This window comes from Bufo bufo, chromosome 6 (assembly GCF_905171765.1).
Source record: "Bufo bufo chromosome 6, aBufBuf1.1, whole genome shotgun sequence".
NCBI classification, from domain to species: domain Eukaryota; kingdom Metazoa; phylum Chordata; class Amphibia; order Anura; family Bufonidae; genus Bufo; species Bufo bufo.
This window is the reverse complement of record NC_053394.1, coordinates 206,729,784-206,742,071: the sequence shown is the minus strand read 5'-3', so window position 1 is coordinate 206,742,071 and position 12,288 is coordinate 206,729,784. Positions and strand designations below refer to the sequence as shown.

Genomic DNA, 12,288 nt, shown 5'->3' with positions numbered 1-12,288 from the left:
TTTCTAAGATACTGACTTTTGGGCTTTTATAAACTGTAAGCCATAATTATCAACATTTAAAGAAATAAACCCTTGAAATAGATCACTCTGTGTGTAATGAATCTATATCATATATGAGTTTTATTTTTTGAACTGAATTACTGAAATAAATTAAGTTTTTTTATTATACTCTAATTTATTGATTCATCTTTATATGTTATGATTAATTTATCAAGAAAGGTATATGGAGGTATACATTTGTTGCAATATGTCAATTAATTAGCCAAGATTTAAGTATGACTTATTTTCATCTGTTTAGACTAGCAAACTACAGCAAGCTGCGGTATTTTGTCCGGTCAAATTCCGTACAAGGAACGGAACGTAAGACATTCTGATGCATACTGAACGGATTGCTTTCCTTTCATAATGCATTGGGACAAAACTGAAGCGTTTTTTTTTTCCGGTATTGAGACCATTTACCGCATTTCAATAGCGGAAAAGAATAATGTTAGTGTGAAAGTACCCTAACACAGATGTTTTTTTTGTGTGTTTTGTTCTTTTTGTTGATTAAAAAAAAGTTTCTGTATGTCGTTATTTTAAAAATAAAGTCTCACAAACAGCTATATAGACATCTAGAGCATGCTCCATTTTGTAAGAAAAACTTCCAAAAATGCATTTGATGATGCACTATAGACTTTAAAGGGGTTGTCCGAGTTATTTTTTTTGTTCTTTGTATGTTTCTAACTAATCAAATGTAACAGCTTTACCATGCACTTACTGCATCTCCAGTTGCTGGTTTCTGAGATTTCACTGAGGGTCACATGACCTGTGATGTCAGCTTCTCTTCCTGCTCTGATAATGTTTCGTGAACAAGCCTGAGAGAGCAGATATGTGCCTGTACACGACGTCACTGTGCTATCGATGCCCCCTGCACTGCTGGCTGCTGCTGTCTGCCCTGTGTCTCCCTCTCATTGGATTATTCAGGAAAGATAAACCCCTTCAGCAACACAGATTCAAGGCTGAAGGCTTTACTGAGTAGCTACAGGCAGTAAGGAGACAAATGCTGGGCACAGGAGCTGACAGACTAGAGGAGTTCTGCAGAGCATTGCCCAAGAACAGGTAGGGGGAAGATACTGTGTTTATTAGCAGTGTCATTGTAGAGCTGGAACTTGCAGTCCTACACATATAACATGCTGCTGAGTATCCCAGCAGGCAGACATGTCACTCAGGGCAGCACTTGTATTCACATCTTTTGGAGTGCAGGGGGAGGGGCAGAAATTGTTATTGCAGGTAAACAAAGGGCCAGAAGACAACCAGGGAAATGAGGAAATATATATATTTTTTACGTAAAACTTGTTTAGCTTAGTTGTATATTGCTGCACATCAGATTTACAGTGCTATATATATTTTTTTTCATAACTCGGACAATCCCTTTATGGTCATCCGAAATGCTGACCTGTAAAATATAGCTCTTATAAAACCTGTTTAATGTCTGATTATAATCTATTTAATCTTTGCATCCACAGAAACACTGCCAATAACAGGTATGAACTGTGGAAGCTAGGCATCACTCATGTGCTAAATGCAGCTCATGGACGAAGGTATTCTGAAGGCAATTCTGACTTTTATGGGGCAAGCATCATATATCATGGTGTGCCAGCTAATGATGTTCCCGAGTTTGATATGAGTAAATATTTCTATTCGGCATCAGAATTCATTCACAAAGCATTGAGCACACCAGGAGGTAAAAAAAAAAAGCTATTTTTTTAAATTTTGATTTTATTTCTCCAATGCACCTATAAGAAAATTATCTCATAGTTTTGTGTATACAGCTACTGTCTAGACAAATGACATGTACGGCCTAGAGGGAAGTGACTTCCAGCAAAGTGTCATATATGTACAATCTGCTGATCAGTACAAGGCCCCTGCTGTATCTGCCAACGTCACTGAAAACACAGTTGTTGGTGGATTAACCTCTCAGATGCTGGGGTCAATGCATCTATCGGGTTTGCAGAGGGAAGTGGCACCCAGCACTGCGATGGCAGGGTGCTGATTGTTGATATGGCTCTCAGAAGCCTTAGAAAAGCTTCTGGGTGTACCAGCTATGTAAGCCCATGAGGCCCATAATGTAATACTGACAGTTTAACAGTATTAAAACAGGGAACAGACCCTGAAATGTTGAAGTCCCATAGTGGGACAAAATTAAAAAGTAAAAAATAAATAATTAACAGTGCCAAAGCCATTTTTTGGTCACCTCACCTCACAAAAAGAGTAATATTGAGCAATAAAAGAGTACTATGTACCCTGAAATTGTACCAAGAAAATCATCAACTTTTCCCACAAAAAAAAGCAAACCCTCACACAACTGTTGCCAGAAAAATAAAACTCAGAAAATTGCAGCACAAAAACATGATTTTTTTTTTAAATGCTTTTATTGAGTGAAATCAGTTTTGAATAATTTGAGGGTGTGGATTCTGAAATGTGGTCATTTATGTGTGGTTTCTATTATGTGAGCGACTCAAAGTGATTTCAAAACTTTTCGTAAAACTGCTTCCAAAATTCTAAGCTTTCTAACATTCCAAAACTAAACTAAATATTGCCAACATAAAGTAGATATATGGTAAATAACAAGTAATACCCATTTTATGAAGTGTCACTGTCAATCTTAAAAGCAGAGACATTCAGATTTCGAAAAATTGTACATTTTTACAAATTTTCAGTAGATTTGGGGTTTTCTTTATAAATAAAGGTAACATATTGACTCAAATTTACCATTAACATGAAGTTTGATCTGTCATGAGAAAACAATCTCAGAATCGGTTGGATAGGTAAAAGCATTTCAACATTACTAGCACATAAAATGACATGTCAGATAGGCTCTGTCAGGAAGGTAAAAAATGGCTGTCAGGAAGCGGGCTAAAGTTTGTAACAGTGAAAAATTTATTTTTGTTAAAAGTAAAAACAAACAAACAAACAATCTCTTTTTAACCATAACATGTACTCTTTTGCAGCCAGGCTTCTGGTACATTGTGTTGTTGGTATCAGTAGATCTGCAACTCTGGTTCTGGCTTACCTAATGATCCATCATCATCTCTCCCTTGTTGAAGCCATTCGCACAGTACAGGAGAACCGCTGGATATCCCCCAACAAAGGTTTTCTTCGGCAGCTTCTACACCTGGATGAAGAACTCTGTCAGATTAGACAAAACCAGAGTAGATTAGAGACAAACCAGCATGAAGAGGAGGGGAAGAAGTGAACAGAAGAGAGCATAACCTACATTTTTTAGCATGATTACATTTATTCTATTCAAATGCTGGACAGCTTTAGGGGCTTTTTTATTATTACATTCTACTTTTTTGTGGATAAAAAATTATTTTCCAAATTAGTGCTTATTATTTTTGTGACCGTTGGTCTTCTACAATTTTCATTTTTCACTGCCTTTACATACCGCTTTTTACTGAAATCTATATTCAGTATCCTGTCCTGCATTTTTGCTGGATCCGTCATGGATCAGCAAAAATGCTTCCATTAGGATAATACGAATGAACGGATCTGGTTGTAGGTGTATTATCTCTAAAATAGCCATGCCGGATCTGGCACTAAAACCATTGTAAGTCAATAGGTGCCGGATCCATTTTCTTTTGTTTCCGAGAAAACTTACATTGTGTTTCATGCCAGATCTGTTTTGCTCTGCATCCCATGACACACTCAAAAACGTTGCTTGCAGCGTTTTTCTGTCTGGCATGGGAACGCAACCAAATGGAACGGAATGCATTCTGGTGCAATCCATTCACTTAAGTTTTGTCCCCATTGACAATGAATGGGGACAAAACGAATGCATTTTCCACCGGTATTGAGATCCTATGACCGATCTTAATATCGGAAAGGAAAAACACTGATGTAAAAGTAGCCTAAGTTGCATCCAAGGCATTGCACTAGGCCAGCCAGAATCCTACTCTGTACTGAACATAGTAAAGCACAGATGTCTAAGGCCTCTTTCACACGGGAGTCATGTTTTTGGCCCGGATAAGATGCGGATGCGTCGCAGGAAAACGTGTGATTTTTCCACGCGAGTGCAAAACATTTTAATGCGTTTTGCACGATCGTGAGAAAAATCGGCATGTTTGGTACCCAAACCCAAACTTCTTCACAGATCATGTGATGGACCATGTGATGAGCGCAGTGACGTCACCACAGGTCCTTTTCCTCACAGATGAAGGCAGAAGAGAAGCCGGGCTGCACGAACAAGTGGATTAAGGTGAGTTAAATTATTTTAATTATTTTTTAACCCCTCCAGCCCTATTGTACTATGCCTTCTGTATTAAGAATGCTATATTTTTCCCTTATAACCATGTTATAAGGGAAAATAATAATGATCGGGTCCCCATCCCGATCGTCTCCTAGCAACCGTGCGATAAATTTGCACCGCATCCGCACTTGCTTGCGGATGCTTGCGATTTTCACGCAGCCCCATTCACTTCTATAGGGCCTGCGTTGCGTGAAAAACACACAAAATAGAGCTTGCAGCGATTTTCCCGCAACGCACAAGTGATGCGTGAAAATCACCACTCGTGTGCACAGCCCCATAGAAATGTATGGGTCCGGATTCAGTGCGGGTGCAATGCGTTCACCTCACGCATTGCACCCGCGTGGAAAACTCGCCCGTGTGAAAGGGGCCTAAGGGTAGATATTTTCCTTGTTATGCCTCCAGGCTTGTTAAAAAAGTTGGACTTTGATTCATAGGAAGCCATTTTCAAAAGGTGGCACCATTAAGATGCTTCTTTTTCAAAGGGTGATACCTCACAACACAGATCTATCAGAGAATTTCTGTAAGGGCAAGATTTGCATATCTTATCTCTAATTACCTGACACATCATTAACACTGAATTGAATGTGGCTTAAATGAGAGTTTATGGGCTCTTAGGAAAGTACAGATGAGTGCTACAGAGTCAGAAAATCAGACATTATACAGTACATGACAATCTGTTTCTAACAAAGCTAAACCCAGCCCTTCACCTCACATGGACTTAGAATTCTCCACATTCATTGTTCCAGTTGCTATGGTAGATTTATATCAAGTTGGCAGTTTAGGGGGCATGTCCCGCTCAGGAGGGTTTATCTTTTCTGCTGCAGCTGTCTCCCTATCACATGGTGGAACTGATGGAACTGAGCATGAGTGTCCACCTCAGTGAGATGAACAGAGAAATAAGAAAGAAAAAACAGCAAATGATGCAAAACAGATACATTTTATTGAATTAAACCACTGGCTATACTAAATGTTTAATGACAGGCTATTACAGAAATATTCAGATCCTGGTTTGAAAACTGCAGAATATTATTTGTGGGACAACCACTTTAAGTCTGTAGAAGACAAACAGTTGAATGTTTTTTTAACACAGACCAATTGGAAATTTAAAATTTGTAACCTGATTATTAGAATTTAACAATAAAAAAAAAATGCTCCAAAAGCTGTCCATAGCCTTTAATTGTTGACCATGGCTGTTATATGTCATTATTTACATTTGCTTGCAATAAGTATGTTTCAACTTGTGTAAAAAAAAACTTCTATCACTTTTCCAACTATAATACATATTAAGAAATTACAATGTGGCCTATGGTAAAATGTATATGGCATTTAACAACCACTTGCATTAAGGATGAGCAAACCAGTTCAGCTTCGTTCCGAACTTGGCTATTTTTCGGACAGCAGACAAACTCGAATCTTTTCAGGTTGGTTTTGGATGAATCCAAAATGGCACATAGCACATGTCGGCCGTTGTGCCGTTTTCCGTTTTTTTTTCGCGGACCCATTGACTTTCAATGGGTCCGTGGAAAAATCTGAAAATGCACCGTTTTGCAGCCGAGACCGTGATCCGTGTATCCTGTCCGTCCAAAAAATATGACCTGTCCTATTTTTTTGACGGACAACGGTTCACGGACCCATTCAAGTCAATGGGTCCGTGAAAGAACACGGATGCACACAAGATTGGCATCTGTGTCCGTGATCCGTGGCCGTAGGTTACTTTAATACAGACGGATCCGAAGATCCGTCTGCATAAAAGCTTTTTCAGAGCTGAGTTTTCACTTTGTGAAAACTCAGATCTGACAGTATATTCTAACACAGAGGCGTTCCCATGGTGATGGGGACGCTTCAGGTTAGAATACAGGGAGTGCAGAATTATTAGGCAAATGAGTATTTTGACCACATCATCCTCTTTATGCATGTTGTCTTACTCCAAGCTGTATAGGCTCGAAAGCCTACTACCAATTAAGCATATTAGGTGATGTGCATCTCTGTAATGAGAAGGGGTGTGGTCTAATGACATCAACACCCTATATTAGGTGTGCATAATTATTAGGCAACTTCCTTTCCTTTGGCAAAATGGGTCAAAAGAAGGACTTGACAGGCTCAGAAAAGTCAAAAATAGTGAGATATCTTGCAGAGGGATGCAGCACTCTTAAAATTGCAAAGCTTTTGAAGCGTGATCATCGAACAATCAAGCGTTTCATTCAAAATAGTCAACAGGGTCGCAAGAAGCGTGTGGAAAAACCAAGGCGCAAAATAACTGCCCATGAACTGAGAAAAGTCAAGCGTGCAGCTGCCAAGATGCCACTTGCCACCAGTTTGGCCATATTTCAGAGCTGCAACATCACTGGAGTGCCCAAAAGCACAAGGTGTGCAATACTCAGAGACATGGCCAAGGTAAGAAAGGCTGAAAGACGACCACCACTGAACAAGACACACAAGCTGAAACGTCAAGACTGGGCCAAGAAATATCTCAAGACTGATTTTTCTAAGGTTTTATGGACTGATGAAATGAGAGTGAGTCTTGATGGGCCAGATGGATGGGCCCGTGGCTGGATTGGTAAAGGGCAGAGAGCTCCAGTCCGACTCAGACGCCAGCAAGGTGGAGGTGGAGTACTGGTTTGGGCTGGTATCATCAAAGATGAGCTTGTGGGGCCTTTTCGGGTTGAGGATGGAGTCAAGCTCAACTCCCAGTCCTACTGCCAGTTTCTGGAAGACACCTTCTTCAAGCAGTGGTACAGGAAGAAGTCTGCATCCTTCAAGAAAAACATGATTTTCATGCAGGACAATGCTCCATCACACGCGTCCAAGTACTCCACAGCGTGGCTGGCAAGAAAGGGTATAAAAGAAGAAAATCTAATGACATGGCCTCCTTGTTCACCTGATCTGAACCCCATTGAGAACCTGTGGTCCATCATCAAATGTGAGATTTACAAGGAGGGAAAACAGTACACCTCTCTGAACAGTGTCTGGGAGGCTGTGGTTGCTGATGCACGCAATGTTGATGGTGAACAGATCAAAACACTGACAGAATCCATGGATGGCAGGCTTTTGAGTGTCCTTGCAAAGAAAGGTGGCTATATTGGTCACTGATTTGTTTTTGTTTTGTTTTTGAATGTCAGAAATGTATATTTGTGAATGTTGAGATGTTATATTGGTTTCACTGGTAAAAATAAATAATTGAAATGGGTATATATTTGTTTTTTGTTAAGTTGCCTAATAATTATGCACAGTAATAGTCACCTGCACACACAGATATCCCCCTAAAATAGCTAAAACTAAAAACAAACTAAAAACTACTTCCAAAAATATTCAGCTTTGATATTAATGAGTTTTTTGGGTTCATTGAGAACATGGTTGTTGTTCAATAATAAAATTAATCCTTAAAAATACAACTTGCCTAATAATTCGTCACTCCCTGTATACTAAAAGAACTGTGTACATGACTGCCCCCTGCTGCCTGGCAGGTGCTAGGGGGCAGCCCCCCCCCTGTAGTTAACACATTGGTGGCCAGTGCGGCCGCCCCCCCCCTGTAGTTAACTCATTGGTGGCCAGTGGGCCCCCCTCCCTCCCCTGTAGTTAACTCGTTGGTGGCCAGTGGGCCCCCCCTCCCTCCCCTGTAGTTAACTCGTTGGTGGCCAGTGGGCCCCCCCTCCCTCCCCTGTAGTTAACTCGTTGGTGGCCAGTGGGCCCCCCCGCTCCCTCTCCTGTAGTTAACTCGTTGGTGGCCAGTGGGCCCCCCCTCCCTCCCCTGTAGTTAACTCGTTGGTGGCCAGTGGGCCCCCCCTCCCTCCCCTGTAGTTAACTCGTTGGTGGCCAGTGGGCCCCCCCCCCTCCCTCCAATGTAGTTAACTCGTTGGTGGCCAGTGGGCCCTCTTCCCTCCCTCCCCCTCCTAATTAAAATCTCCCCCTCCTATCATTGGTGGCAGCGGAGAGTACCGATCGGAGTCCCAGTTTAATCGCTGGGGCTCCGATCGGTAACCATGGCAACCAGGACGCTACTGCTGTCCCGGTTGCCATGGGTACTTAGCAATTTGTAGCAGCATTATACTTACCTGCGAGCTGCGATGTCTGCGTCCGGCCGGGAGCTCCTCCTACTGGTAAGTGACAGGTCATTAAGCAATGCGCCGCACAGACCTGTCACTTACCAGTAGGAGGAGCTCCCGGCCGGACGCAAACATCGCAGCTCGCAGGTAAGTATAATGCTGCTACAAATTGCTAAGTAACCATGGCAACCGGGACAGCAGTAGCGTCCTGGTTGCCATGGTTACCGATCGGAGCCCCAGCGATTAAACTGGGACTCTGATCAGTACTCTCCGCTGCCACCAATGATAGGGGGGGGGGGAGATTTTAATTAGGAGGGGGAGGGAGGGGGGGCCCACTGGCCACCAACGAGTTAACTACAGGGGAGGGAGGGGGGCCCACTGGCCACCAATGAGTTAACTACAGGGGAGGGAGGGGGGGCCACTGGCCACCAACGAGTTAACTACAGGGGAGGGAGGGGGGGCCACTGGCCACGAACGAGTTAACTACAGGGGAGGGAGGGGGGCCCACTGGCCACCAATGAGTTAACTACAGGGGAGGGGGGGCCGCACTGGCCACCAATGTGTTAACTACAGGGGGGGGGGCTGCCCCCTGCTGCCTGGCAGCACCTGCCAGGCAGCAGGGGGCAGTCATGTACACAGTTCTTTTAGTATATTCTAACCTGAAGCGTCACCATCACCATGGGAACGCCTCTGTGTTAGAATATACTGTCGGATTTGAGTTTCACAATGTAACTCAAATCCGACGGTATATTCTAAAATAGAGGCGTTCCCATGGTGATGGGGACGCTTCAAGTTAAAACTCCGATCCTATGGTATATTAACTCCTGACTTTACATTGAAATTCAATTGGGGACGGATCCGTTTGAAATTGCACCATATTGTGTCAATGTCAAACGGATCCGTCCCCATTGACTTGCATTGTAATTCAGGACGGATCCGCTTGGCTCCGCACGGCCAGGCGGACACCAAAATGACTTTTTTTCATGTCCGTGGATCCTCCAAAGACCCACGGATGAAAAAACGGTCACGGATCACGGAAAAACGGAACCCGTTTTTGCGGACCGCAAAAAAATACGGTCGTGTGCATGAGGCCTTAAGGAGTAAGGGAGAGAGAAAAAACAATCAGGGACATTCAGAAAGTACAAACCGGATTCCAAAAAAGTTGGGACACTAAACAAATTGTGAATAAAAACTGAATGCAATGATGTGGAGATGGCAAATGTCAATATTTTATTTATAATAGAACGTAGATGACAGATCAAACGTTTAATCCGAGTAAATGTATCATTTTAAAGGAAAAATACGTTGATTCAAAATTTCACAGTGTCAACAAATCCCAAAAAAGTTGGAGCAAGTAGCAATAAGAGGCTGGAAAAAGTAAATTTGAGCATAACGAAGAGCTGGAAGACCAATTAACACTAATTACGTCAATTGGCAACATGATTGGGTATAAAAAGAGCTTCTCAGAATGGCAGTGTCTCTCAGAAGCCAAGATGGGTAGAGGATGACCAATTCCCACAATGTTGCGCAGAAAGATAGTGGAGCAATATCAGAAAGGTGTTACCCAGTGAAAAATTGCAAAGACTTTGCATCTATCATCATCAACTGTGCATAACATCATCCGAAGATTCAGAAAATCTGGAACAATCTCTGTGCGTAAGGGTCAAGGCCGTAAAACCATACTGGATGCCCGTGATCTCCGGACCCTTAAACGACACTGCACCACAAACAGTAATGCTACTGTAAAGGAAATCACAGAATGGGCTCAGGAATACTTCCAGAAACCATTGTCAGTAAACACAATCCACCGTGCCATCCGCCGTTGCCAGCTGAAACTCTACAGTGCAAAGAAGAAGCCATTTCTAAGCAAGATCCACAAGCTCAGGCGTTTTGACTGGGCCAGGGATCATTTAAAATGGAGTGTGGCAAAATGGAAGACTGTTCTGTGGTCAGACGAGTCACGATTCGAAGTTCTTTTTGGAAATCTGGGACGCCATGTCATCCGGACCAAAGAGGACAAGGACAACCCAAGTTGTTATCAAAGCTCAGTTCAGAAGCCTGCATCTCTGATGGTATGGGGTTGCATGAGTGCGTGTGGCATGGACAGCTTGCATGTCTGGAAAGGCACCATCAATGCAGAAAAATATATTCAGGTTCTAGAACAACATATGCTCCCATCCAGACGTCATCTCTTTCAGGGAAGACCCTGCATTTTTCAACAAGATAATGCCAGACCACATTCTGCATCAATCACAACATCATGGCTGCGTAGGAGAAGGATCCGGGTACTGAAATGGCCAGTCTGCAGTCCAGATCTTTCACCTATAGAGAACATTTGGCGCATCATAAAGAGGAAGGTGCAACAAAGAAGGCCCAAGACGATTGAACAGTTAGAGGCCTGTATTAGACAAGAATGGGAGAGCATTCCTATTTCTAAACTTGAGAAACTGGTCTCCTCGGTCCCCAGACGTCTGTTGAGTGTTGTAAGAAGAAGGGGAGATGCCACAGTGGTAAAAATGGCCTTGTCCCAACTTTTGGGGGATTTGTTGACACCATGAAATTCTGATTCAACATATTTTTCCCTTAAAATGGTACATTTTCTCAGTTTAAACTTTTGTTCCGTGATTTATGTTCTATTCTGAATAAAATATTAGAAGTTGGCACCTCCACAACATTGCATTCAGTTTTTATTCACGATTTGTATAGTGTCCCAACTTTTTTGGAATCCGGTTTGTAATTAAGCTTGTATTCTACTGCCAGGGAGGGTGAAGGGAAAGGCTAGAAATACAAAAAAGAAGAAGAATGGTGTGTGCAGAATAGGAACAAGCAGGGAAGCTGACAGCCAAGGAGTTAGAACAGAGGAGCTGTGGCTGCTGTGCCTCCTAGCAGAACTTTAGCTGCTGCAAACCTCAAAAGTAGCTACCTACAAGGAAATCATTTCATTTTTTACCCCCATTTTCACAGAAATTCTTATTTATTTATTTTTTGGGGGGGGGGTGAGGTGGAATAAGTGAAAACTGTACAACACGTGTTCTACCATCAGTCTAGCATAGCATATAGAATACTAGTGATAGCTCTCTGTCAGGTCATCTCACATATTGTCACGGTAATGGGGAGGGGAAAACACCAAATACACACAACGTATGGACAACTATTTAGGCCTTTAAAACTAAGGCAGACAAGACTGCTGGTTCCTCCCCAGATGAAGGAACCCGCGTCTCCCTTAGGCCTAAAAACAACATACAACAGAGAATAACAAACAGTGAAGGCAACAAGTACTTAGCTTAGAGGAGTATGGAGAAGCAGGAAATCCAATACAACCAAGCTCTAGCAAGTCCAAGCAGAAAGTATCAACCGCATGGTTAGCTGTGTAAGGCGGACCTAAATAGAGCCTCATCACTGATAACGAGCAGCACCTAAGGAGAGGTGAGATCCTGCCAAACAACAACATACATAGAGTAAAACAGAGAGACCTGTCAGATAGCCTCACGAGCAGCAAGTCTATCCGATCTTCTCACCTCTCTCACAGGTGGGTCCGTGACACGTATTTAATAGGATTTTTATTTTTAGTTTGAAAAAATGTATACATCAGTGGTTGAGAACGAAATCCGCTTATTGTCTACACACATACCCACAGTTCAGTTCAAATTCTTTTTTTTTTTTTAGGGGCAGGGGACATTGAATTTAATGAAACCAGCATAAAAGTTATCAGTACACCACTACACAATAGGTTAAATATTTATTTGTGAGTGTTAAAGCGATATTAAGGGTCAGGCCTCAATAGTCCGTTTCCATATATTCACTTTCCACGAGGTTGCTGCTTGAAAAAGGTTCATTTAGAGCCGAAACATTGCACCGGATGGTTGAATAAAGGCATCATAATTTTTTTCACCCTCCTGGAGTGCCGTCCTTCTTCTGGATTCTATTTGTGGGGTGAGAAGTCTATACCCTAGGATC

General features: G+C 42.4%; 1 protein-coding gene across 2 annotated transcripts in view; it reads left to right on the top strand.

Moving 5' to 3' along the window:
• DUSP13 (dual specificity phosphatase 13) overlaps window positions 1–3,484 on the top strand; it is a 59,350-nt gene extending 55,866 nt beyond the window's left edge. The window contains exons 2-3 of one of the 2 annotated variants that reach the window (XM_040436074.1): window positions 1,506–1,723; window positions 3,087–3,484. In XM_040436074.1, coding sequence (XP_040292008.1) covers window positions 1,506–1,723; window positions 3,087–3,235 — 367 coding nt within the window. In that variant the 3' untranslated portion in view covers window positions 3,236–3,484. Of the gene's footprint in view, window positions 1–1,505; window positions 1,724–2,990 lie in introns of both variants that reach the window. The other variant, XM_040436073.1, reaches the window with a different exon arrangement.
• Window positions 3,485–12,288: the final 8,804 nt, after the last annotated feature.